Raw genomic sequence first — 26,243 nt, 5'->3', positions numbered from 1 at the left:
GACGTATCTCTCAAAAACAGGGAGGACAACAGAGGAGGGTGCCAAATTCATTGTGTCTGCTTTGAAAGGTGCAATTCAAAACCCTGAAGCTTGGGGAGAACTTCAAAATGAGAACTTTGGAAACTTGTAGATGCAGTGAGCCTTAGGCTCTGAGGGCCAAGCTACAAGTGACGCCTGACACAGGTTGGATACTTGTCAGCTTCCTTCAAGTTCTGATGGGAAATGTAGGCATCCTGGTCTTGCAGCTGTAGTGGAGAGCCAAGCTGTAAAACCAGGACGCCTACATTTCCCATCAGAACTTGAGGGAAGCTGACCAGTGTCCGACCTGTGTCAGGCGTCACTTGTAGCTTGGCTCTAGCTCTCTAGTATAGGACCAGATACTCCGACAGAGGGACGTTCGCCCTGCCTTGCCCTGAACGTGCCCCAGATGGGCTCCTTCAGCCTCCCAAGGCCTTGCTGATCTGGTTATCTTTGGCATCAACATGATGTCCCTGTGATTTCAACCCATTTTTTTGCACCTAGTTTTTAGAACAAAACTGGCTGTTGAGCCAGTGTGGTGCGGTCATCAGAGCGTCAGACTAGGGAGGCTCAGGTTCAAATCCCCACCAGATCCAGGGAAGCCACGTGTGCCAAACACCCAGTGCCGGTGCCAGAGTTTCTGGCGCCTGAGGCCGGGGGCAGCTCCAGGGCTGCTGCCACCCCCACCCCCCGCAATGCACGCACACCTGGACTGCATGATGACATCACTGCATGTGACATCATTGTGCAGCATGCCCCACGCTGCCCCGGCCACCTGCTGTGCCTGGCCCACAGTGGTGAGCAGGTGGTGGCGGCAGCACGGGGCAACTGAGCAGGAGGGCTGGGAGGCTGCAGCAGCTGGGGCCGGGGAGACATGTGGGTGGCTTCCCAGCCCTCCCATTCAGCCACCAGCACTGCTTCCGCCAGCTCCACGGGGCATGCCCCCACACCCAGCACCCCCTCTGGCACCTCAGCGCTCGAGGCAGCTGCCAGACATGCCTCAATGGATGCGCCAGCCCTGCAAACACCCCTTCTCTTCCTAACCAACCTCACCGTGTTGTTGTGAGGATTAAAGTGGGGGGGGGAACCATGCACTCCACACCCAGAACTCCTTTAAGGAAAGACAGGATAAAAAAGCTATTAACGAACAGCATTCAATGCAACCTCCTCCTGTTGTTGCTTGGGTGGGGCCAGGGAGCATCAAGCCACAGGTTGAACTGAGAAAGGCTTTGGCGCTCCCATAATGCTGCCCCTGGGCCGCTTCTAGGACCACGCCTTCATTTGACCCAGGGATCAAGCACAGAGGCCTTTGAGGAAATGGAGAGAGTACAACAGAATAAAGGTGGCCCTAAGCACATGCAAAGTGCCACCCCAGCCACCTCCAATCCGATGTGGCACAACACAGGCATGTGCGAGCAGCAGACACTGCTTTGCAGGCAGGGGGTCTGTGTGAATAGCCTGCAGCCTGGCTCCTCTGCAGAAGTAACGCCTGTTAAAATCTTTTGGAATGTGTCTCTCTGAAGAGAAGATTGCATTCCGTTTCCAAAAAGCTCCTTTCAAGCATCCGATGTCACGGTGTAATGAAACAGCTGCAGGAATGTCTGCAGATAAGTGTGGTGTTTTTTTTTTAAAAAACGGCGAAAGGCTCACTGCCCCATCCCTTTTCAGAATTTAATACTTCAGATATCAGAATGAATAAGTAGAAATAATTCTCCAGATGCTAGAACTTCCACCCCTTCTTTCTCCTGCTTGCGTTTGTATAAAAGGAAGCTAGTAGGGGGGAGGCAGTGCAGAGAGGGGGCCTCGGAAGGGAAGGGAAGCAGCTACCGGAAACCCTCACGTCATCACCTGCTGCAATAAAATGTCAACTGTGCACTGGATTTTAGAGGAAGACGTTGTCTCCACAGCACACACAGCGAGGCACAGAACAGTAGTGATCTTTTGCACAATAGTCCTGAGAGAGAGCTCACTACAGTCCCCACTTTACGGGCTACAACCAGAGCCTGAATGTCACCTAAGCCCCACAATCGGGCCTTCCAGTTCACAGGCCAGCTCCAAACAACGCTGCGTCCGGTAGGGATGGAAGCATGAAGGGCTTCCGTCAACATTGTAGAGGTAAGAGAATCTGACCATGGGTCTCTCAGTGCCCCACCTATTTTGATTCAGAGAACGCTGAAAATTCTGGTCCCTGGGTCCTCTCCAAACTCACTGCCGCACAACTGCCACGTATCGAAACGCCACTAAACCTCGTGATTTGGGTGAATTACTTGGACTCCTTCCCTCATCAGTGTTGTTGATCTCCTGGCACGAAAAGGAAGGAACTGCACCCTTTGCCCTTCACACGGCTTGTCTACATTCAGGTGAACTGCAATGGACCGAAATCGGGCTGCCACGAAATGATTGGCGGGCCACTCCAGTATATAAAGAGTTTTTGGTCCTAGCAGGGGCTGTGGCTCAGCGACAGAACAACTGTTTGGCATACAGAAGGTCCCAAACTGAATCCCTGGAATCTCTAGCTAAAAAGGATCCAGCTGCAGATGATGGGAAAGACCTCCGCCCGAGACCCTGGAGAATCTCTGCCAAGCAGGGGAGACAAAAACTGACCTTGACAGACCAGTGGGGGATCTTACTTAGGAGAAGGCTGCAAGCTCCACGTGTTCCCGTGGAATGAGAGACCCCTACCTCAATTTAAAAAGGGGTCTTTTGCCCTCTCTTGCCTCATTTCAACCTTCAAATTCCCCTCCCTCGTGATTCAGTGGCACAAGCGAACTCCGGGGCTCTTATCTTATCAGTGCAAGTAATCTTGTGCCTAAACCTCTGTTTAGAGCCCACATGCCGGAAAGGAGCCCAGTTCAGGCAGAGGTGCTATACCAAAGAGTGGGTGTGCCCGGCTAGATGCAGAAGGTGAAATGTCTCCACCACCCTCCCCCCAGCCTGACCGGAGACTTACCGTGGGGGCCGGCTTCCCACCAGAGACGATGCAAACCAAGGTGAAGTTCTGGGCCTGGTAGCGGCTGAAGGGGGCGGGCGTGTCTGCAGCAATGACCGAGATAGAGACAGGAGGAGCTGGAGGCGGGAGGAAGAGCCCACAGTTACTCAGATTGGCTTTTTGCATCATTATCCCCACAACAATCCCCCTGTGAGGTCGGTGGGGCTGAGAGAGCTCAGAGAAACTGTGACTGGCCGAAGGTCACCCAGCTGGCTTCAAGCGGACGAGTGGGGAATCAAACCCGGCTCTCCAGATTAGAGTCCCACGCTCTCAACCACTACACCCAACTCGTGTGCACTTGCAGAGGAAATTGACCGGGGGGGGGGGCGTGGTTCATGATTTTGCAGTGCAAAGGGTCAGAAAATAAACATTTAAAGCTAATTGGCCAGCATTGGTCCACTGGAATTAAAAAATCAAGACACTGACAGGATAAACCCATTTTAGTGAGCAAGAAGTGAAAAGATTGCTAGCAAACTTGTGGGATTCTCAGGTTGCATGCTATTCTTAAACAAAAGCAGCAAAAACGTGAGGACATTTTTCATAAACGTAGAATATGTAACAGTTATTTCAAACTTTTTTCATGGCTCATGAAACTGAATGTTATGGGACTAGGGGTTGTGGTGTTAGTGTGTGTGCATGTTGGGGGGCTGTGTCACCAGTTCGTATTTAGCAGGCAACATTTGACGAGCCAAGAAACTCGGATCTGGCAAACAAGCATCAGTCAAGTCTTCACTCTCCCCTCTCAAGCTCTCCACCTCCCCTGAGGGGCTCTCAGCAAAAGCCCAATTTCAACAAACTGGGAGGGGGTACAGAAACAGTAGCCGCGGCACTGCTGTGGGTGGGCTCGAGCGTCTCTAGCAGATTGGAACCCTGGGCTGTTTTCTCACCAAACAAAACCAAAGGCAGTTTTTTATCATTATTTATCATTCCCACAGCATTTTTCAGGATCCAAAGCCAGACCATCTTTTCCACTGCACATTATACCAGCTTCAGTTCAGACATGGGGGAAATCAACACTGCCGTGCAGGGAAAGACTGGTGGTAGTTTTGCTTTCAGAGAGTTGCAGGCCTAGTCCTGGACTCTCCTGTGAAAAAGTCTGTTGATCACCCGGTTAGACAGTGATCATCTTGACCACTCTCTGAGAGACCCAAGAGAATTCTCTCCCAGTGCATCTTACTGGAGTGGTGGTGGTGGTAAGTGGTTGTTCCCAAACTTCACTGTCTCCTGAATTCTGTTAATTCCAGTTTAACTACAAGATTGCCGGAACGGATGCTGGAATTGAACCATGAACTGTCTGATGATACCTTCAGCTCCTTTCTCCCTACTCTTCATTAGCTATGTGACTTTGCACATTGATAAAACACTGCAAAAAAACAATCTTGATGCAATTACCAGTATGACTGCAGCAAAATCCGTTTCACCCAGTGCCTGGCCGATGCATGTATGTGCTCCTGTTCATTGATCAAATGCTCAATGCAGCCACGCATACGATCACATCAAACTTACTCTAGTTTAACATCTTATCTATTCACCTGCATCCAGGGCAGGACTAGACACTGTGTGCAGTTCTGTGATGATCTTCTTAACTGACTCTGGTCTCAGCCCTTCAGACCATTGGCAGCAGACGGCCCAGAGGAGACCATTCCAACTAATGCATTCTGGGGCAAGCGCCGGTCTATTTCCAAGCACCTCAGAAGTTTAAGTTGCCAGTGTGAAGGGGAGATGTGCCCTTCCAAACGGAAATCAGGTCAGTTTGGTGGACCAGGGACCCAGGTGCTCAATGCCACGCTGAAATTAAGAGAGCTCGACTGATTTATGCCGAGCGACAGCCTGTCAACTCACAGCCGCATTCTAACTCTCCAGTGGGATTTCCTGCACCGCATGCCAAAACCTGCACCTTTGGTTGGAAGCAGAGGGCCAGCCTCCCACGTCCTGCTCAGAGGCAGAAGCAACTTCTGAGAAATGCATGCCTGGAGTTCTGCTTGGCCTGCTCCTCAAAGGCAGCCCCTGGGCGGAAGTTTAGCAGTAACTGCATTTGGAAAGGTCTTCAAAAGCTTCTAGGCTGAAGCGATTTCCCTTGGTTGCGTTTCTGACCACAACATGAGTCCGTGGTACCACTGCATGTTACTGTTGCCGTTTTTCTGCTCTGTTCAACTAGGAGGAAATATACAGCATTTGCTAAGGGCACGATCCTTTCCTGAGAATTGGGACGGGGTGGGGGTGGGGGGTTGCAGACCAATCCTGGACTTTCCTAGGATATTTTTCTCAGCTACAAGAAGATGGTCTGAACGCTTTCAGCAAGAGACACTTTTGCTTTGTCATGTCACATCTCTCTCCTCCCAAAGGCCCCCCAGACATATATCTTGCTTTCCCCTCCTCTGGCATCAACGGGAGGCAAGTCCCCCAAATGTAAAATCATAGATCTGCGTCAAAGCACAAGAAAGATGGACTTGCTAGGAAGGAAGAGAAATTATCCCGGAGAGCGTTTGCGGGAGAGAGAGCAGACAGATAAATGGAGAATGGGGACTTAACGGGAGTTGGAGGAAATATAGATGCCAACCTAAAGAGGGAAGGGAGCAGCTCGCACATCCTGGAACTCAGCAGCTGCGGTGAGGGGGCCCGACGGAAGATTAGTGGTCCTGTCGGGGTCGGGCCAATGTTTTATGCCTTGTTGCTTCAGCTTAGAAACTGAGGGGGTTGGGGAGCTTAGTTCGCCTACTCTGGATGGCGGGGGGGGGGGCTCCCACTGTAGTGTGATACATCTTGCCAACCCCTCCTGACTCCTGCCACCAGGAGCGGAGGAAAGAGAAGCCACCATCGTGGCAATGGTGTGACGACATTTTCAGGGCAAACGTGGAAGTGACATCACACTGTTCTAGAAATCGTCAGAAACTCTGTGGTAAAACCAGAGAGGCTTGGCTGAATCTTAGATTGATTAGATTTTTAGCCCTCCCTCCCCGCAAGCAGGCTCAGGGCGGGTTACAATCATAAATAAGGTACAATAGGTAAAACCAATAAAATAATGTCTCATTACAAACATGGATATCCGCATTCCAGATGGGGCACCCTTCCCCCTTCCCCTGCCCACCATACACAAGGGAAGAAAAGGGTGGAGGTGTGGGTTGGTGAAACTCTAACTCCCCAAGCATGGCAGGGGTGGGGAGGGGGCAGATGGACCTGCTGCAGTTTCCAAGTCAGACCCAAGGGCAGCCCTGCGTAGAGCGAGTTACAGTAGTCTAATCTGGAGGTGACCGTTGCCTGGATCACTGTCGTTAGGTCCTGGGCCGAGAGGTAGGGGTCAAGCTGCCTGGCCTGCCGGAGATGGGAAAAGGCAGTTTGGGCAGCTGCCTTGACCTGGGCTGCCATTGACAAGGAGGAGTCCAGCGTCACACCAAGGCTCCTGACCGATGGGACAGGCACAAGTGGTGCCCCACCAGAGGCAGGGAGCTGGATCCCCATAATTACCCCTCCCCCCATGGCCCAAGGACAGGACCTCCGTCTTCGCGGGGTTCATCTTCAGTCTGCTCTGCTTCACCCATCCAGACATGGTCCCCAAGGCTCTAATTAGGGCATCAGGAGCAGAGCCAGACCAGCGTAACCATTAGACCATTTCTGGGTCATCCCAGAAATGATGCTACACTCTTGATGAAACAGCACCCGCTACGTCCCTGCCAGATGCCATCTGGTGGCTGGCAACCCTGGGTGGATGACATCACCAGCCTATTCCATCTGCAACAGGCCAGTTGCACCAGATGTCAAAAAGCCTGTCACTTCAAGGGTTACCCCCCCCCTTGGGGCACTGCACAAGCCTTAGGTCCATCATCGGATAGGCTGCTTCATTTCCTCCGCCGTCAGTGTCAAGGTGGGGGCTTCCATTCACGGCCAACAGGGACAGGGTCTTTTTGGTTATGGCTCCTCACCAGCAGCATACCTTTCCCACCTTTGCCTGGCACTATTTGGTTGTGTGGGGTGCCAAATCAAGACCTTATTCAGTCAAGCCTTGAATGCCCTCTCTCTTTTTTACTCTCTTAACGGCATGTTTAACCCTTCCCCAGTATTATCATCATATTTGGATTCTGAATTATGTTGTGATTTGGGGCTTTAAATATAGTCAAATAGGACTTGCTTGCTGGCATTTGTTTGATTTGCAGCTGTGTTTTAAATATTTAATTATATTGTCTAATCTGGTTAACCCATTTTCCACCTATTTATATGCATAAATATGTAGGTATAGCTGGTTTTCTGATGCACAGATAATGCTGAAAATTTTTACAGGAAAAATTCAGTGTAAAGGACAGGAAATGGGCCCGAATTTGTGCAAGAGAGAGGGTTTTGAGGTTGAAACAGGAAAGGGTGTTAAATTTGAAATTGTGTCTGGCCAAGGGAGGCCGCAGAGGGGAGGGATGGCGCTCGGGAAGTCTCCCCGCCGTCTTCACCTGAAGATTCTCTAGCTTCCAGCAGGCCTCTTGCTTCTGGGATCGAAGTTCACCCCAGGCTAAGCAGAATGACAGTCTCTTTAGCTCTTCATCAGCCATCAGCACCAGCCCGAAGGGACTGACGATGTACCTTGCCGGCCAAGACAGTCATTACCCAAGTCCTCCCCCCACCCAATTGCCCAGCGGCATCTCCACTTCTGCCACCGATGCTGGTAACCTTCCCCGTTCCCTTCCATCATCCCACCAAGCTCACCCTGCTCTCTGGACCATGAAGTCACACATCATGACCAATTAAAGGCGCCGTCTGGAAGGAGGAAACCTTACCTAATGCCGAGGCGGCTAAATTTAGACTCATCCAACAGGGGAGGTGTAAACCATCCCGGCTGACCTGGGAGATGTCAGAATCTAATTATGTAGCTGCAGGTCCGTCCGTCGTCCCCCCCCCCCGCCCCCAAGCGCCGATCCAGGGAGGGTGAAGGAGAAAGTCAGCAGACAGGGAAAGTCTATGGAGCAGCTGGTGTGTGTCCTCCCTGACATCCTTGTGGGGGAGGCACATTGCCACATTTTCCCTGACCGAACTTTGAAGGAAAGCTCTGTCGGAGCAGCAAGTAGAAGTCTAGAGAGAAGAAAAATACTCTCCCCCCGCCCCACCACTGCCATCAGGAGTACTTTGGATGTGCCCTTAGCCCATTCTACTCAAATCTATCTTTGCCTTTCTGGGGGGGGGAGCGGGTCCGAGAAAATGACATTGGATGGCACTGATTGGTTAGTGCCTGGGAAATCCCCTACCCCAAAACTCAGATTCATTTTGAACCCCCTTAATGAAGTTTCCATAATTAACCCCGTTGCCGCATCTGGACTGAGGGTCTCCTGGAGAGGCCCTTCTCTGCATCTGTGAGGGGTGTGTGTGCCTATTTCTGTGCCACTGGGGTTTCAGCTTCCTCTGCAACATCCGATAGAGAGCAGAGAGGCTACCGCTTGGTCATCGCATTCTTCCTCCTTTCTTTCTGAGGGGTTGCCAACTTCCACGAAGGGTGACGCCTGAAACTCTCCCTCCTTGACTTCTTCACTCTGTCCCAAATGACCCCTCACTGCCTGAAGTAGTTGAGCCACTTTCAGGATAGGTAAACAGGTTAGTTGGCAGGGTCATTGCTATTTCCATGGCTGCCCCCCCAACACCCCCACATACTGAGGCGGGGGGGTAGTTGCTGGGAGATTTAAAGAATTGCAGAGTTTAGTATTAGCACATTGGAAATAAGTAGACATTCTGTGGTTTTCGCTCTAGAAAATACTTTTACTACATATCAGGGAAAAGGGTACATTGGTGAGAAAATAAAGAATAGCTAACTGTCTACATCTTGATGGTTTACTAGAACTTAGAGAGTGAGAGAGGCAGAGTAAGAGAGAGGCAGTAGCAGTGGACAAAGAGCAATACAAACTTAGTATATGTTGCTAGCTAATTGCCCCTCAATAAACTGGTTCATCCAATAGACAATCCTAGATTCCTTCATTAAGACTAAAGACTCCCCTTTCTATGGTGAGAACTTTTACTAGACAGCTAAGTGGCCCTATGCTAACCAGCTATTTAACTAAACAGAATAATTTAACAATTTAACTTTTTCATGACTGAACATAGGAGACTTGCTAAAACCCCAACAGTAGCGCATTCTTAGTGGTGGCACCACATCTTTGGAGCTCCCTCCCCCAATTGAGGTTCACCTAGTACCTCCTCTAACTGTGCTCAGGTGCCAGGAAAAGACTGTCGTTTGGTTCCACTTTTGATCAAGTCCCTTTTCCTGACCTTACTTTGTTACCCTTTGGATTGCTTGGTGCTCCGGGCTAATTTCTGAGACTGCTGCCCCCCTCTCTAGCTCATCAAGCCACTCTGCTGCGTCTCTTTCTGCTGCTTTTGAATCCATACCCATTATGATTTGAATGATTTAATTGTGAAGTTGCTTTTTTAAGATAGAAAATGTATACGTGAGATTTCAAAAATCAAAAAGGGAAAGGTAGCCCCATGTGGAGCTCACAGGAAAAGCAAGACGGACAGCTGAGCCAGTCGGATTTGCTGATCCGGATGCATGTCAATCAAGTTGCAAAGCTGGATTCATCCAGCGGCTGCTGTGAGCTCTCTATTGACACCACAGGGGCCTTCTTCTGCCTTTTACTTTTGCGTCCTTCCTGCAAAAGCCACACCAAGTGTGCATTCCTTCACATCCAGCACATTAGTGACACTACAACGCTTTAAAACTGGAACATTTGTCTTTAACAAAAAAATTAGAGGCAGTTCAAAGGGTTCACCTCCTCACTTGCTCATTCCCAGCTTGGAAAATGCATCGCCATCCCCAAAGTTGTGCTCAGTTTCATCCCCCCACCAACCTGGTCTTCAGCCTTGCAGTGGAACCCAGAGGACTTAATTTAGCTCTGTTGAGGGCTGGTATCTTTCTTTCCCTGCCCTTTTAGCTGCTGCCTGACAGGCACAAATGCAACAGGTGATGATTTCTCCATTATGACATTTCAGAACTACTGGCTGAAAGCAGGAATGAAGCCATTCTAGGAAAAGGGAACCTGGCAGGGCTGATTTAGACAAGATGTTGGAGGGGCTGTAAATGAGAGACCCCACCAACAATTTTTCCTATAGAAGGCTACAGGACACAGGTTCAGATTCTGACAGTCACAAAGCTCCCTGGATGACCTTAAACTAGTCACCTTCTTTTGACCTAATCTACCTTAAAAGATTGTTGCGAGGGTAAATGCAGGAGGGGAAAACCACATACTCCACACACTGGAGGAAGAATGGGACAAAGATGCATGAGAAAGGCAGATAGACTTTGATGTTTCCCTTGGTAGGACAAATCACGGCTCCAAGGGACATTTAATGTTGAAAAATAGTGGAATAGGGGGCAGTGCAAACCCCTTCCCCAGACTGTGGTCCCACCCCCTGCTGGGGCCTCCCTTGACTGATATCTGTGAGGAAGAAATACGATCCCATCACCAAATTTGTGGCATCTCATCTGGCCCTTCATTTACTCAAGACCCTGCCTAGAGCCAGGGAACCCAGCAGGCTACTTTAATTGAAGTAATCAGGCCTCCGCTCTCATAAGACAATATTTATAAGGGAAACGTACCGGATGCGGCGGAGGAAGGAAAATTAAAAACACGGCGCACTTAACGCAATGCTGCTTGTGGAGGAGGGGGTGGCGAGAAGTTCCCAGCGGGTGATGGTTTTATGCCCTGAAGCATAAGATTTGATTGCCCTTAATGTCCCAGCTTGCATAGCTACACATGTTATTACCAGGCATAAAATCATCCAAACCCATTTTGGAAGCCAGGCATGGTGTTTTGTCACAATGACCTCTTCGGCTGCTGAATCCCCCACAGGTTGATTCAACAGAGCGTTCGTTCCCGTTACGGCTTCCAAATTGAAAGATCATCTTTGGCGATTGGGAGACTTGCCCACTCTATACAGTGAAGCAGAAGAAAACTTGGGCCTCGGTTAGATTGGTTGGGGACAAGCCTGTTTCTCTGTGCTAGAGTGCCTGCTTTGCATGCCGAAGTCTCCCGGTTCAATCCCCAGTGGCTCCTGCTAACAGGCTCTGGGAAAACTTTCCCTGCTTGAGCCTCTGGAGAACTGCTGCTGCCACTCGAAGGACAGAGTTAGGTGGACCAGCAGCCTGGCTCGGGATAAAGCAGCTTCCCGTGGGATCCCATCTAGAGGGAGCTGCATTTCCATTCACTTCATTTATTTTATTTGACTTATAATCCACCCTCCCCACGAATGGGCTCAGGGTGGTTCACATCATCACTTGGCATGCAGAAGGTTGCTGGTTCCAGCCCTGCCATGCCTTGCTGTAGGAACTCAGGTAAGAGGTCTGGGAAAGATCTGCTGCCGGCTGGAAGAGACAACCTTGGGTGAGTTGGACCACGGGGAAGACTGAGGAGATTGTGGGGCAAACATTTTGGCTGCATGAAGCCCAGAGCGGCAACGTCTCCATTTTGCCATTCCCCAGTCCCGGTCTTCTACACCCGGCACAGAAGGATCGCTACAGAAGATGCTGGCCCTTGGCAAGCACCTCAGTCCTTGCTTTCAGCAAGCCCATCACACGTGTGTGTGTGTGGGTGTGTGTGTAGGTGTGTGTGACCTTGCACGGTGCTCCATCACCACACTGCAGGCAATTTGAAGAAGGCCAAGCATCACCTGGGAAATCTCAGTCTCCCACAGCCCCTTGGCGATAGGGCTCCTCTGGAGCCCTCCTTTCCTTCCTATCTCCAGCAAGCTTTCACCAGCAAGCTTTCTTTCCTGATTACCAAGAGACTTGTAAGTTTAAAGCCACAAAGGTTGAACAAGAGGCTACCCCGGAAGGTTTTTTCAGTTTTAATGGGTGCCACTGGGCTAATTTGTAGGCTGAACGGCTTTTCCTCGGGTGATTTAATGCAAGTTGCAGGACTAAGAGCAGGAGGGGGTAGAAGAACGAATTAACAGTGCGAGTGAGAGAGCAAGAAGGAGAGAGAGAAATGGAAGAGAAGGAGCTACAGAACTAAAGCTAAGCCTCTCTGCAGGTATTGCTTGCGGACAAGGATAAACTCTTAAAGTCAGGACTGGAGAGTCTTTGCAGGTGTGCGGCTCACGCCTTGGGGGCCTGCCAGGAAGGAGTGGCAAGCTTGGTGCTGAAAGTCTGCAAAGCCTCCTTGTGAGATCTGATCCACCTGGGTGGCAACGGGCGCCCCCACCTGGAGCCTGCTCAAGAGGGGCCTGAGGACAATTCGCACATAGTACGGCTAGCGCATTCTGTTAGTAGCACATGGGGACTTTTACTAGTCTTGCTCAGCCTTCTAGTTTTATGTGCTGGTTGTGCATCAGAGCCTGGATGGTAAACTGCAGCTGAGTTTCTCTTCCAGGGAAAAAGGGCTTCGGTAGACGGGAGGAAGAATTCAGGTAGGCAGGATCAGGAGGCTTTTTCGTGTGGTGGCGGTGAGGCTGCTCAGTTGAACTGAGCAGGGAGTGGGAGTTGCTTCCTTATGCTGTGATCTGGTAATCCGTAAACAGAGGGCTGATATGGGCAGAACCAATCATGAAAGCCAGCGTTGTCTTCCTTCTGGGATAGGCAGTGTTTGCATAACGGGGGGCATCTGCGTCACTGGCACTGGCCACATGGTTCCATTCTGACGGACAGGAATAGAGTGAACAGCTCCCCAGCACAATGTGAATGGAGTAGGAGAGAACAAGGCCCCTCCTCCAAGCCCAGGGCGAAGGAAGAGCACCCGGGGACATGGTCGCCATCCACACGTGGGTGAATCCGAATTAAGTCACCAAAGGAGGGAGGTAGCAGCTAGAGATATTTACTCCCTCCACCACCATTCTGGAAGCTTGCAAAGGTCTGAAAAGTTATGCAGTTAACCTGATCTGGCTTCTCTCGAAATTCCTCAGGTGTTGTACCTGGAGCCAGGCTCCAAAACCTGTGCTGAATTTTGCTTCAGGCTCGCTTTCAGAAGCAATTCCATCAAGGGCTGTATTTCCTTTCCTGCCCCTCCTGAAAGAAAGGGCAGACGTGGCTGAGTCTAAAGTGTGAGGCAGCAAGGGCCTCTTGGGGAGGGCCGGCTCTATTGATGAGGACATTTTAAGATGGAAAGGTCTCTCCCAGGTGCCCCTTGCTTAATTACATCCTTTGGAACGGACCTGGCGCTCTATTAGGAAATGAATTATTCTTATCCTACTGCAGCTGCTGGCAAGAGCCGGCTGGGGTGGGCGGTCACTGCCTCTCTTAGAAACCGGAGGGCAGTTGAAATGTCAGGGGAGGGAGACGAACACTTGAAGCAGCAGCAGAGCTCTCCGACCAGAATGGCTGTGACCGCTGCCAGTGGGGCTAAGGAAACAGGCATTTCCTGCTGCGCAAAGTTAAACGCAAGGAGCCTTTCCCACTAGCGCATCTTCCAAAAAATTAGCAACAGGCTCTTTATGCTGATACCCTTCCAAGAGCCGACCTGAACAGGACAGCCAAGAGGCACCGTTTTTCTTGCACTGTCTTTGATGACATGAGGGTTTCACTGTAAGGTGCTGCCTAGGCGTCTCAAACCAGGAACTTGAACGGGGGAATCCATACACTTTCCTTTCTTCACCATCAAGGGATCCTGCCAAAGGTGGGCGATGCTAGCTACTTCCTTCGGAAGCGTTGCAGCAGGACCACAGATGGCCAAAAGGTGGCACTGCAACTACCCACCCATACAGCTGAGAAAAGATGACCTACCCAAGGGCTCCCACCCAGCTAGCCCAAGGAAGTGCCTGGCCGGCTTAGCTGTTTAGACTAAGCAGCTGATTGTTCCAGTGAAGAAGGAGACGGTCTCAGGTTGGCCATCGCTGCTTGATCACCTGTGGCCTCCGGACCATTACTCTGGTTTAGAGCCACTTAAACCCCCTTTGCAAAGAAAAGGGATCTAGGTCAGTCCCCTTTATGCATGGGATTCTTTTCCATGTAAAGGTTGGTTTGGCTCATAAGCTTTCTCAAGGAGCTGAGCTGAAGAAGCCACCTGGTGGTAACCATTTGGGAGACAGAGCTCAACAGTACAACTGGCATGTAGCAAGCACCGCCCCCCCCCCCCCATCTCACTCCATCACCTTTTGGAATTCCTTTAGAGTTCTGGCTGTGCCAGAAGGTAGCAAGATGCCCTCCCAACATTTGACTCCAGCACATGCATAGCAATGGCCACCCGTGGGGGGCTTTATCACATCAATGGATTTACCATCTAAGAAATGCAACTGAAAGTTAGTTTAGCTTTTCCCTCTTTTGTACATCATACTAATGCTAATGTGAAATACTTGCTTTCTACTACTAGGTGCCGCTATAGAGCAACTGGAACACCTAATATGACTCTACCAGCACTTCATTGCATACAAAGAGCAAGGGGGTGGGAAAACCGCCGACTGCCTTTGTATTGGCACAGTCTGATGGTGACATTTTGAAAATGGCTGGCTAGAGCTACTCAGAAATTGCCAATTGTTTTCCACCCATTGCTGAGCAGAACATACCGTCCTGTCGGAAGTGGGACGTGCTTCTTGTGGGGTATATATGTGCCTGCATTAGAGGTTACATCTACATCCGTATCTTCAATGCTCGGCTGCTTCTGAGGAGTAGAGTCTCCCATAGGCAAACATGACCTCATTTGGTGCCCTGCCTTCTCTACAAGGTTGCAGCCAGTTATACAACAGGCCATGTGGGAGATGGAGATCCGTTCCCAGATCTGAAGGTCATGTTTATGACATTTTTAAGCAACGGTGCTCCTCTGAACCTCTGTCCCTTTATCTCGAGGCATTTCTGCTTTGGCCAACCTGATGGGAAACATCCAATCCACCTCTCCCATCTTTGCCCCGAGATTCTTTGAAAGTATCGAACTGCCTTGTAGTGACTCGGAGCTTTGGTTCACCAAGCTACGGATCGCCCTGAAGCACCTCTCAGGAGATGCATTCGCTGGAGACAGCCAGAAGTGAACCTGGGACCTTCTGTGAGCCCAGCAGGTTCCTTGCCCCTGGCCCCTGCCCCAAGTCCCCACGGGAGCCCAAGCCTGGAATACGTTTCCAGTGCTTGAAGCTGTTGCAAAGCAAAGGATGCTCCCCCCTCCCCGATCAATGCATAAGCACAGCCAACTGCAATCCAAAGAGAAAAGTTGTCAGGGCTGCTGGGTGCAAGATCCAAGCAGGACTGGGCAGCACTTCTTCCCCTTTTAGGCATGCAGCCCTCAGCAACAAGCAGCCCCCAACCTCCTCCATGGAGTAGCCACTGAAAGGTTAACCAAGGTGCAATTCAAAGCCAGCCTCGGGGCTCCAAGCAAAATACCTCGCAGGAAGTTTAGCAAAGCTTCTCAGGGGCAGTCATCCGATTTCAGCAAATCCAGAGATTCTTCCTCAGGAGAAACATCCAAAGAGTTGGGGGGGGGGGCAGCCCACGAGCGTGCTAAGCCCAACAAAACTTCCTGAGAGGGCTTGGCCCCCCTTCACCATCCTGCACAACAACAGTTCGTGACTTTGATGCAGCAGCAGAAAAAAGGTGGAATGAGAGGGTGGAAAAACACAAAGAAGGCCTTGCTGGCAAGGGCAACAGCGTGGGTCTGTTCTCAAGGAGAGGGGTCTCAAATAGGGCGGAAAATTCCTGGAGATTTGGAGGGGGGGTAGTGCCTGGAGAGGGCAGAGGTTGGGGAGGGGAGGGAGCTCAGCAGGGTATAATGCCATAGAGCCCACCCTCCAAAGCAGGCATTTTCACAAAGGAACTGATCTCTGTCGTCTGAATAGCAACTGTAATTCTGGGAGCTCTCCAGCCCCCACCTGGAGGTTGGCACCCCTAGTCTCACAGCACCTCTGTTGCTATTTTCTGAAGTTTGCCAGACCTTTGAAATCCGTAGCCAAGACTGCCCTGAAATAAGGCAGACCCAACAGGGAAGACCAGCAGAGAACCACTAGGAGTCTTTCACCAGGAATTGTTACCACAGGCGCAAGAAGGGAACGGTGGAGGGAAGACAGCCCAGTGGTTAGTTGCCATGACTACTGCCATCCGCTGCACGGGGCATTTCCAAAGAGCTAGAGAAAGGAAGGGGTCTTTACCCAGCAGAGTCTTTCCGAAGGGTCCAGAGGCAGACCCAGGAGGTAGACTTGGGGTTGTACAAGATTTTCAGCAGAGGGGCAGGGGACATCTACCAGGGTCACCAGCTCCAAGATGAGAAATCCCTGGAGCTCTGAGGGATGCCTTTCTCCTCCCTGCTCTTCCAACCAGCACCACGACAAGTGCTCACAGCAAGCCCAGGCAGAAACGGCCCGCACTGCAGTCCACCCAAGCTCGGCTGGCCTCTGGGGTTTTCTAGCATCCCAATCCAACCCCTGTTACCTGTTCAACCTACACCTTCTTCCCAAGGCAGTAAAGCACCTGAACTCAGGAGAAAACGCCCCTCCATGAACGCAGACTTCGGCCTACTGATGCTCCCATCTCCATGGCAATGGCACCTTCGCGATCAGACGCAGCCTTTCCTCCCCAGGTGTTTTGTCTCCTCAAGAAGAGGGCTTGATGTCCCTCATTACGAGAGACTGGAAGGCAGAGGGAGGCCCGCCTGCTGCATTTTCTCACTTTCGTTCTGCCCCCAAAAGGTTTCAGGAGGCTGCCAACTGTATGAAATGCGGCAGCAGCTGGTGCCGAACCAGCCCTCCGCCCGACGAGGGGGAAGCTCGTTTGTCAACTCCAGGTTTCTCCGTGGCAAACGAAGCCGCTCAGTAAATATAAATCGCAACATCTGTTCCGTGCTGCTCCCTGGCACGGCTTGCCCGGACCCGACACTCTCTCGACAGGAACAACAAAGATGGAGGCTTGCCCTCTTGGCTCTAACACCCAGAACCCGCTGACTCAACGGCCTTCCAGCTGCCTCCCCAGCCCAGAGGGCCCGAAGAGTGCTGCGAGGGACAGCTGGTGTTTATATTTCGGCCTGAGCTTCTAGGGCTGCCTTTTATGCATTTTTAAAGGCCTGTTTGGGCCAGAGTCGCCGTTCACTGTGCTGTTCTGGCAAGGGGGTGAACCCTGCACGGGCTTGAAAGCTTCCTGCCACTGACCACTTACTGAGTGGTCGCCGTGCGAGGAGGTCATGCCGTGCGAGGAGGAGAGTTTCAAGGTGCTTCTGCACCTGATCGGGAATCCTGGGAAAGAGGAGGCGCATGCGCAGAGCCCCCTTGGTATGTGGCAGGACCAGAGGACGACCGTACGAAGAGCTAACATGGCACTGTGTTGGTGCCACCTTCCTGTCGTCTCTCTTGGGCGTGCTTGCTGGAAAGGAAGTCCACTGAAACTGGTCACTTCCCCAGGGGAACAGGGATAGGCTTGAACTGCTCATCAGAAGAGAAAGGGGCTTCCAGCTCTCAGACTTGCTCTGGTTTCTAAGCACTCATTTGGACGGGATGTAATATCAAGAGGAAATGGGGAAGGAGGAAGGCAGCCTTGTTCACAAGCAGCCTAGGGTCTTGCGTCGGGGGCCAGCCTCCCCCCTCCCCCCAGGCCTCAGACTGGCATCTCCCACATAACCCTCGCCCTAACCTTACCCCTAACCCAGATGAACTCACCCCCAGCTAAGGTCATCGTCAAAGGTTATCGGGAAGGCTAAAAATCTGCCTCCATAGAGCAGGGCCATCTTGGTGGTGGGCCCTGTGTTGTGCAGCAATCTTCCCAAGGAGATCCATCTCAGCTCCTACCTCCTGAATTCGCAATGTTGCTTCAAGGCACATTTGCCAGCGGAAGCCTTTGATGTGGCAGGGACTTCTGGCGGTGGCATTCCCCAATAGTTTTGTTAGTGGTCCACATGATACATTGGTATTATTGCATAGTACTTGCAAATGATTTCCCTACTACTGTTGTTAACAGCCTTGAGCAATGGGTGGGAAACAGGCAATGTGCCAAAAAATGGTTCCTGAAGTTAACCAGGTTGGAGTAAGGACACATCAGAAGAATCATAGAATCATAGGGTTGGGATCTTTAGGGTCATCTAGTCCAACCCCCTGCACAATGCAGGAAATTCACAACTACCTCCCCCTCACACACCCAGTGACCCATCTCCATGCCCAGAAGATGGCAAAACACCATCAGGATCCCTAGCCGAATTGGCTGAATTGGCCTGACTCCAAGGTGGTGACTGGCATTACCCCGAGCATGTAAGAAGGGGCCACGAGAACAAAGCACCCTTCCTGCCCTCCCTCTCACGATCTGCCCAGGTTCACAGAACCAGCATTGCTGTCAGATGGCCATCTAGCCTCTGCTTAAAAACCTCCAAAGGAGGAGAGCCCGCCACCTCCCGAGGAAGCCTGTTCCACTGAGGGGCCGCTCTCACTGTCGGAAAGTTCTTCCCAATGTTTAGCCGAAAGAGTCTTACAGGCTCAAGCCAAGCGACTCTCTAGTCCAGAACTGTCCTTCCAAAAGCAGATGCAACAGAGAAGCCCATAAGTAGGACTCTGGGAAGGCAAAAGACCCGTTGCTTGTCTCCATTCTGAGGATGAATGCCTCCAAACACAGAGGTTCTCTTCACGACTAATATTGTGGTTAATTAATAGCTGCTATCAATAGATGCGGATAGAGCCAGTGTGAACTTACACATCACATTGAGGAAAATGTTGCCAGACGCTAGCACCACCTTCTCACGGGTCGCTCTGTCATAAATTCCCACGTGGCATTCATAGGGGCCGTTGTCTGAGATTCGGACCTCAGGAAGCCTAATGGGGGAGAAAAGGACAGCGAGGGTGAGGAAACGGAACGAGGCCAGGCCCACTTTGTCCAGCCGTGCCTTAGGACCATCGCCCTTGGTCCCCGACTCAGCAAAGTCATGGAGTATCATTTGAAGCCCTAAATGAAGAGAGGAAGCAACAGTCCATAGCAGTGGGAAAGCCAGACGACGTTTTCAGCCATTAAATAAAGGAAACTAAACCGTTGGTAATTCTACCAAGTGCCTAGCTTAAAAGCTTTCCACCCCCTTGGGAGAACGGCAACTTCCTGCACTGCACAGAATCTGTTCACGCTCGACTCTTGCGCAACTCGGAAAGCAAAAGTTCAGTCGCGTTCCGGATAGGGTTGCCAAACTCCAGGTGGGCCTGGGTATTTCTGGATCAAGATGGGCAGCCTTGTTAGTCTGTCTGTAGCAGCAGAAAAGAGCAGGGCTCATTTCGAGGGGGAACGCGCAGGAACGCAGTCCCGGCAGTTCCCCAAAGAGGTCACATGACAGGTGGCCCCGCCCACCTGACTCTCGGCCATTTGGGCCCACTTCGGCCTGGATTGGGGCCGAAATGGCCCGGATTGGGCCTCTGATGGGTGGTGCATCACTCTCCCACTCAGCAGCAGCCCAATCCTGACCATTTTGGGCCCCTTTTTGGCCATTTTCAGCCCCTTTTTGCCATTTTGGGCCCCATTTCGGCCCTGAATGGCCAGGATTGGGTCCAAAATTGTAGGAAAATATAGCAGAGTTTGTGCTAAGATTGCGCATTGGAAGTAATGAGAATAGATTCACACACACACTCCAGTGTAGCTCTGTAAAATTGCTTTACTAAAGGATAAAGATTAGGGTTACATTTGGAGAAAATAATAAATTGCTAAGCTGACTACATCTTGCTAGATAAGAAGTAAGTAAGAGTGAGAGTGAGAGGAGAGTAGTAGTAAGAGTAAGAGTGAACAAAGAGCAATAAAACTTCAGTATATAGCATCAATTAATTGCCCCCAATAAACTAACTGCCCAATAGAAAATCCTAGTCTTACTTCATTATGCTTAGTGACACCCCTTTCTATGGCGGGAATCGTATTCGAAGCTCTAATGGTTACATTCAAAGTATGTTTACTAATTAAGTAGGTAACACAAACAGTTTAACTCTTTCATGACTGGAATGAAAACACTTGCTAAATTCCTACAAAAATAGCCAGGATAGGTGATGTCAGGGGGTGTGGCATATGCAAATCAGTTATGCTAACGACACACTTCTGGTGATGTCAAGGGTGTGGAAATGCTAATGAGTTATGCTAATGAGTTATGCTAATGAGTCCCTCCAGCTCTTTTTCTACGAAATGACTCCTGGAAAAGAGCAAGAGTCCAGTAGCACCTATAAGACTAACAGAATTAGTGGTAGCAAAATCAAAAAGAGTCCAGTAGCACCTTTAAGACTAACCAATTTTATTGTAGCATAAGCTTTCGAGAATCAAGTTCTCTTCGTCAGATGCCTGAGAGTATGAAGTATCTGAAGAAGTGAGCTGTGATCACAAAAGCTCCTACCCTACCACTAATTCCGTTAGTCTTCTAGGTGCTACTGGACTCTTGCTCTTTTCTACTGCTACAGACAGACGAACACGGCTACCCATCTTGATTTATCTTGAAAAGCAAAGATTGCTAAGGCCCGTTCACATACGTATTTGTTCCAGAATGGTTGCACCACCAAGTAATCCCTTGCGTGCGTGAATGGGTCATGGGTGCAATTCTAGACATACAACCTGCTCATCACCTCAGACACTACAGCTTTCAAGGGAATCCGTTCCCATGTTTAGCTGCTTGTCTCCATCGAGTCATGGCAGGCTGGAAATTGAAGGGGGGAAGTGTGGCTTATGGTGGCTGCTGAGCTGACTACGGAAGGGCTCCTGTGACCTCAGGCACCTGACAAGATCATGTTGGAGACCCCAGCCCATGTGCAGTGGAAGACGGGCTGCTGATGGGGAGACACCTCTGGTCTCCAGTTTGGCTAACAAGGTTACTAAGCAAATACCCTTCTCCATTTTGGAAGCCAGTGGGAGAAGAGGGCTTGGTTGGAGGACGAAGGCATGCTGGGAGGCACCCCAGCCCATTTGCAAAAAGGACTACTATGGGGTCTCCACAATAGAGGGAGGGGGATTAGGCCACCCAACTGCCAGAAGAGAGAGGAAAGAAGTCGGTGTGGAAGGCAGGATGAGGGTTAAGCTGCGGTTGCATTGATCTCGTTTCACCTCTGGCTCTGTCCTGACACTTCTCTGGTCTGGCATTAAATTCATCAAGTGACATAACTTTAAATTAAAAAACTTGTCTAAGAACAGGAAGGGGGGGGATAGAATGGAGAAGGCCATGGGGAAAGCAACAGAGAAATCAAAGTGTCCCTCCTTCACTGCAGAGTCCAATTTGAAAGGGGAACTAAAAATGAGTCTCCACGGACAGCAGGGGAGGAAAGCTCCTTGGTCGAAAGACAGATTGATGGAGCCAGCTTGTGGGGCTGGACGGTGAGTGTTAATCAAAGAAAAGCGGCACCCCAGGGAGCCACACTTGGGGTGGGTGAACAGAAAGCTCCAATTACGGCCAAGCTGCTTCACAAGAAGGCCGGTGGGAAGCCAAAACATCTGGGCCGGAGCAAGCAGGAGAGTTTGAGCAGAGCTGGGAGAACAATAAGGAGGGACACAGAGATGGGATGGGAGGTCCCGTGTGGACTAGAGAGCTTCAGCAGGCAGGACTCGGACCCTGGAACTCAAACTGGAATTAGTGGGCTATGCAAACAAATAGCCTCTGCCTCCAAAGCAGATCAAGAGGTCCATTCATGCCTATAATGGCTGAATGGACAGTTTAATTGCACCCGGAAATTATGCCAGTATTGCCTACTAGGGTTGCCAGCCTCCAGGTAGGGGCTGGAGATCTCCTGGAATTACAACTGGTCTCCAGGCCACAGAGATCAGTTCACCTGGAGAAAATGGCTACTTTGGGGGGTGGACTCTATGGAATTTTGCCATGCCAAGGTCCTTTCCCTCCCCAAACCTCAGTTTCTCCAGGTTTCTCCAGGTTTCACCCCGCAGATCTCCAGGAATTTCCCAACTTGGAGCTGGCAACCCTATTGCCTACGGGTTTTACCCAAGTGAAGCTAAGCAAATAGCTATACCATGGTCGTTGCTATCTTGATATTTATTCTATTATGTTAATTAACTAAGATCTTTATAATGTTTTATGAATTGTATGGATTTTATGGATTATTGTATTTATTGTTCTTACTGTGTTTTAAATGATGTAATGTGCCTTGAGCCCGCTTGCGGGGAGGGCGGAATAGAAATCCAAATAAATAAATAAATAAATATAAGGTGGGGTGTCAAAATAGAAACTCCAAATTCTGAAGCACTCTACCTCTGAATAACTGTGGAGGGGAAAAAAACGTGGGACCGCTGTGACTTTCATGCCCTACACAGGGGTTTTCCAGCGTTACCTGGCGGACTTCAAGGAGCTGCTTCTTTTGTCCGATTTGGCAGGGCTTTTCAGATCTTCTCGATTTTACTTGGGGCTGAACTCCCAAGGGATCCTGCTCTACCACTTGGCTGAAAACTTGGCCTGTGAATTTCATCAGGTTTCATTTGGAATGGTTTTTTTTTTTTACCTCTGTAATCTAGCTTCCCCACAGAGCTGCCCCCTCCCCAAGTGGATTAAGGAGGCAAGAGAACATTTTTTCCCGAGGAATTGAGTGCCATCGATCGGCTGTCTGGTTAGTAGTCAGTATTCAGATAATGGGCGCGGGGAGGGGGGGGGTTGGAACGAAGCTTCTCTTCACTGGCGATGGGGCTTTGGGATCAATAAACTATTAATAAACTGCACAGGGTTTTGGGGAGAGATCTGTGTAATGCAGCTTAGCAGCTGGAGTTTACTAACCCTGACAGCTCTTCAGAAGAGTAAGTAATTGTGTTATTGCAATGTAGAATAAAAGAGCACGTGGTGGTGGTGGGGGGAGCAAGGGCACTGGCAGGGAGAAATGGGCACAGGCTGGGGGAGGACTGAGCCCCAGGGCGGGCCAGAGTGGAGCCCCAGGGTGTTTCAACCCACCTAAGAACGAAAAACTGCATTTTTAAAATTTGGGATGCAAGAAGTTTGAAAGAGGAAAGCTTGTTTGGAGAAGAGAAACACGTCTGGCAAACAGTCACATTGCGGGTGGCTGGTTAATCCTCCGCTCTGAACTCCCTGTGCGCAGCTCTGCCCCCCCCCCGACTCTGGGTGGATTTTTCTCCATTACTATCATGCAGGAGTCCTCATATTATGACAACAAACATGGAAGGTCAAGGGGTAGTTTCAGGACACTTTTATTTACTGAAGAATGTCGGGAAAGGCGTCAGTCAATATGTAAAAATAACTGTTCTTGTTTAAAGCACAGAATGCTGGCATTAACAGTTCACAGACACCAAAACAGATACAGCTCCGTAGGGCTGGTGACTGGGCTCTAGGTTCTGTGACAGGTTTTCAGTTCATTTCCTGGAAGCCCCGTATGAAAATATAGTGGCTGCTCCTGGCAGGAATTAGGGATCTCATTCTCCTGGTGGGGGCGGGGGACCCTCCCCCTGCCAACACTCATCTGGCCAGCCAGGGAGAAGGGCGTTGGAACGGGCCTCCTGGGCATGCTCTGGGGGGGCGATGCGACGGTGGGAGTGACGCCACTGTGCCGCCCGAGAGCTCTCGTGCGCTTTGCAAGAGGCGGATTTGGGCCCATCTGAGGTCCAAACTGGCCAGTGGCAAAGTGCGCGCATGCTCCTGCATCCACACGATGATGTCACCCAGAAGTGCTGTCACCGGAAGTGATGTCATCGCACGGGCACAGGGCCACGCACGTGAAGTGTGCTGGGGCCACAGGACAGGTAAGCGCCACGTCCCCAGTCTCCCGCTGGGACGGCAAGGAGACTTGTCAACCCTAACAGGAAGGCAGGCTGTTCCCTAGAGAGAGTCCCAAACTGGTAGGGGTTGGAGCTAATCGAGCCTAGGGGCTTGGGGGCTTGGGGGACGAGCACTCTGCCTCCTGTCCTGCCTGCTGTCCCCACCCCATGCCGTAGGTCTACCCACCCTTTTGAACGCACCACATTCAGTGTGGACTTTCAAGGATGATCTCTTGTGAACATATAACCAGTAAACTGTGGCGTCCGTGTGGCCCCGCTTTGTCCACTCCGACTGGAAGCCGCTCTCCAAGTTTACTGGCCGAGAGAGGCCTCGAAGGGGTGATTGCCGGGGACTGAACCTGGGGCCTTCTGCATGTGGTTGGCCCTTCTCTCGGAATACTGAGCTCACATCAAAGCAAAGCACAAGTTCTGCAAACCAGCTTCGCAGCACAAATGCTGCTAGCTCAAAGGAGAACTCGGTTCAAGACCGAAGCTACACTTCAGGCGGCCATCTGTGGCCTGGGAGATTTGGGGGTGGGATCTGAGAAAGGTGGTGTTTGGGGAGGGCAGGGGGCTCAAAGGAACGGGTGCCTGTACTTTGGAGATCAGCTGCAATCATGGGAGAACGCCCGGCCCCACCTGAAGGAAGGCAACCTTAGCTGTGCTGCAACCTCAGTCAGCAAATGTGGCCCACATCAGTTAACCCCTTGATTGCCTCCAAGGTTGTGTGTGTCCTTCCTTCACCTCCAACCTAGCATTCTGTGTTGACACTCGTCCCAGTTACAGGTGCCTGGATTTATTTTGACACAAGTGGTGTTACTTTTTTCCTAGTGAAACAACCCCCCTCCCATCTATCTAAAATGTCAAAACTCATCAGACTCCACCCTGGCTCACGTCCCCAGGCAGATATTTTTAAAACCATAAAATTGCATGTATTATTCTCTCAGTGCAAACGTGTGCCTCTAACGGAGGACCTTCCACATACTAGAATTGCACGCTATCTTTTCTCGTCCCAAATCCTCATAGTTCTCCAGCCCGCTTTAGCTGACATTACCCTCCTGAGCAGCAGCACACCCATCAACTTTCTGTGACATCACAACAGCTCAGCCAATGGCCAGGCTGGCTGTTCGCTGATAGTCGCTTTTTAGCCTTTTGATATGATACTCTCTTTTTCCTCCCTTATCTTTGCAACGACTTGTGATTTAAAACAGCTGGCATTTATTCAGTCGCTGCTCTCGACTCCATGGGATGCAAATCAGCGAGTGTGTCTGATTTAAATATGTTTGGTTGATCCAAGCATCTCTGAGCGTGGCCAATTAATCCGCCAGGCAAACGCAGAGACGAGGAGCTGGGAAGGAAAGGGGGGAGCGTGGCTGCCGGAATCGGAGCGTGTCTGGCTGCAGAGCTGAGCGCCTTTTATGGCTGCTTTTAGTGGGTGTTGAACTCTTCCTCCACGGCCTTTAAAAACCCATTAACGCCTCCCCCCACACCCTCCCCTCCCCATCGCCTCTCAGCTTTAGAACCGCTGCAATCATAAAACCATCTGTGGGTTGAACGTATCCAGAGCGTGGGATCAAGTGAAAAAATTGTTTCAAGGGGTCGGTGGGAGAAACCTTTCCAAAGCAAAGTCCCCCCACTCCAAACCAAATCCAGTGAGTGATGGAGATCCAGGCCCGGCAGGGAGGAGGTGAGGCCGAGCCAGGGAGCTGGCAAGAAAAGGCCACCATTCTGGGAAACTGCAAAGCTCTTGCCCTCTGCGCATGGTGGCACTGGTACATTGCACTTCAAAAAACAACCAAAACCAGCCTCCGAGGCCAAGGCGGGTTTGATTTGCAATTAAGCTCTCCGGCCCTAATCTCATTAGCATTAGTTAGGCTGCCATATTCCATTATGAACTCCTCTCACTGCGCCAACGGCGGCGCAGTCCCAATGACTGACTGGAACAGACCAGTTTCCCCCTCAGCCCCATGCTCTCCGCATGTGGGGGGCAAGGTGGGCCACAATCCTCTCACAGCCATTTGGGTGTGTGAGAGATTATCCTTTTGGGTCAGGGGTCCCCAAAATGGTGCCCACGGGCATCATGGCACACACCAACACTCTTTCTGGCATGTACCACGCGCTTTAAGAAAGTGGGCAGGGCCAAGTGGGACTTTTGCCCAGCAGGGCTTCTGATTGGCTACTGGAAATGAGACCGGCTGTGCAGATTTTGTAAAAGTTGGTTTGGCAACAGCCGTTCCCACTGCGCAAGAGTCTTCATGGCATGACTGGAGGAGTGGCACGTAAATACTTTAAAGCAACATGTTACTTTTAAAAGGCATCCTGTTAAACAGAGCTTTTGCTTGGAATGTTGAAGAGTTACTGTTATGTATGTCCTCTCTCCGTGACATTTTGTGGCTGGCTCCACTCCCCCCCGCCGCCCACTTTATGGCAGCCATTTTGTGGTTGGCTGGGTCTGACTCCTACTGCTGCCATTTTGTAGTTGCACCCGTTACCCTGTGTCAGAAAACCAAAGGTGCCTGCAGATTCACCAAGCTTGGGGGTCCCTGTTTTAGGTCCGTATTTGGAGAATGCACAGAAGGGCCTTCTTGTGGTTGCATTTCTCTTTCAGCTTTGGGCACAACCAGAGGAGTTACAGGGAAGGGAGAAGCAGCACGTGGTAACATGACGTCATTG

General features: G+C 50.8%; 1 protein-coding gene across 1 annotated transcript in view; it reads right to left on the bottom strand.

The window, feature by feature from the left end:
- The window catches only part of IGSF21 (immunoglobin superfamily member 21), a 174,228-nt gene that overhangs the window by 22,461 nt on the left and 125,524 nt on the right, over positions 1–26,243 (bottom strand). The window contains exons 4-5 of the mRNA XM_055001645.1: positions 18,552–18,670; positions 2,969–3,084 (exon numbers count right to left, since the gene is read on the bottom strand). Of these exons, the coding sequence (XP_054857620.1) occupies positions 2,969–3,084; positions 18,552–18,670 (235 nt within the window). The remainder of the gene's footprint in view (positions 1–2,968; positions 3,085–18,551; positions 18,671–26,243) is intronic.

This window comes from Eublepharis macularius, chromosome 17 (genome assembly GCF_028583425.1).
Source record: "Eublepharis macularius isolate TG4126 chromosome 17, MPM_Emac_v1.0, whole genome shotgun sequence".
NCBI classification, from domain to species: domain Eukaryota; kingdom Metazoa; phylum Chordata; class Lepidosauria; order Squamata; family Eublepharidae; genus Eublepharis; species Eublepharis macularius.
This window is presented reverse-complemented; position numbering and strand designations above follow the sequence as displayed.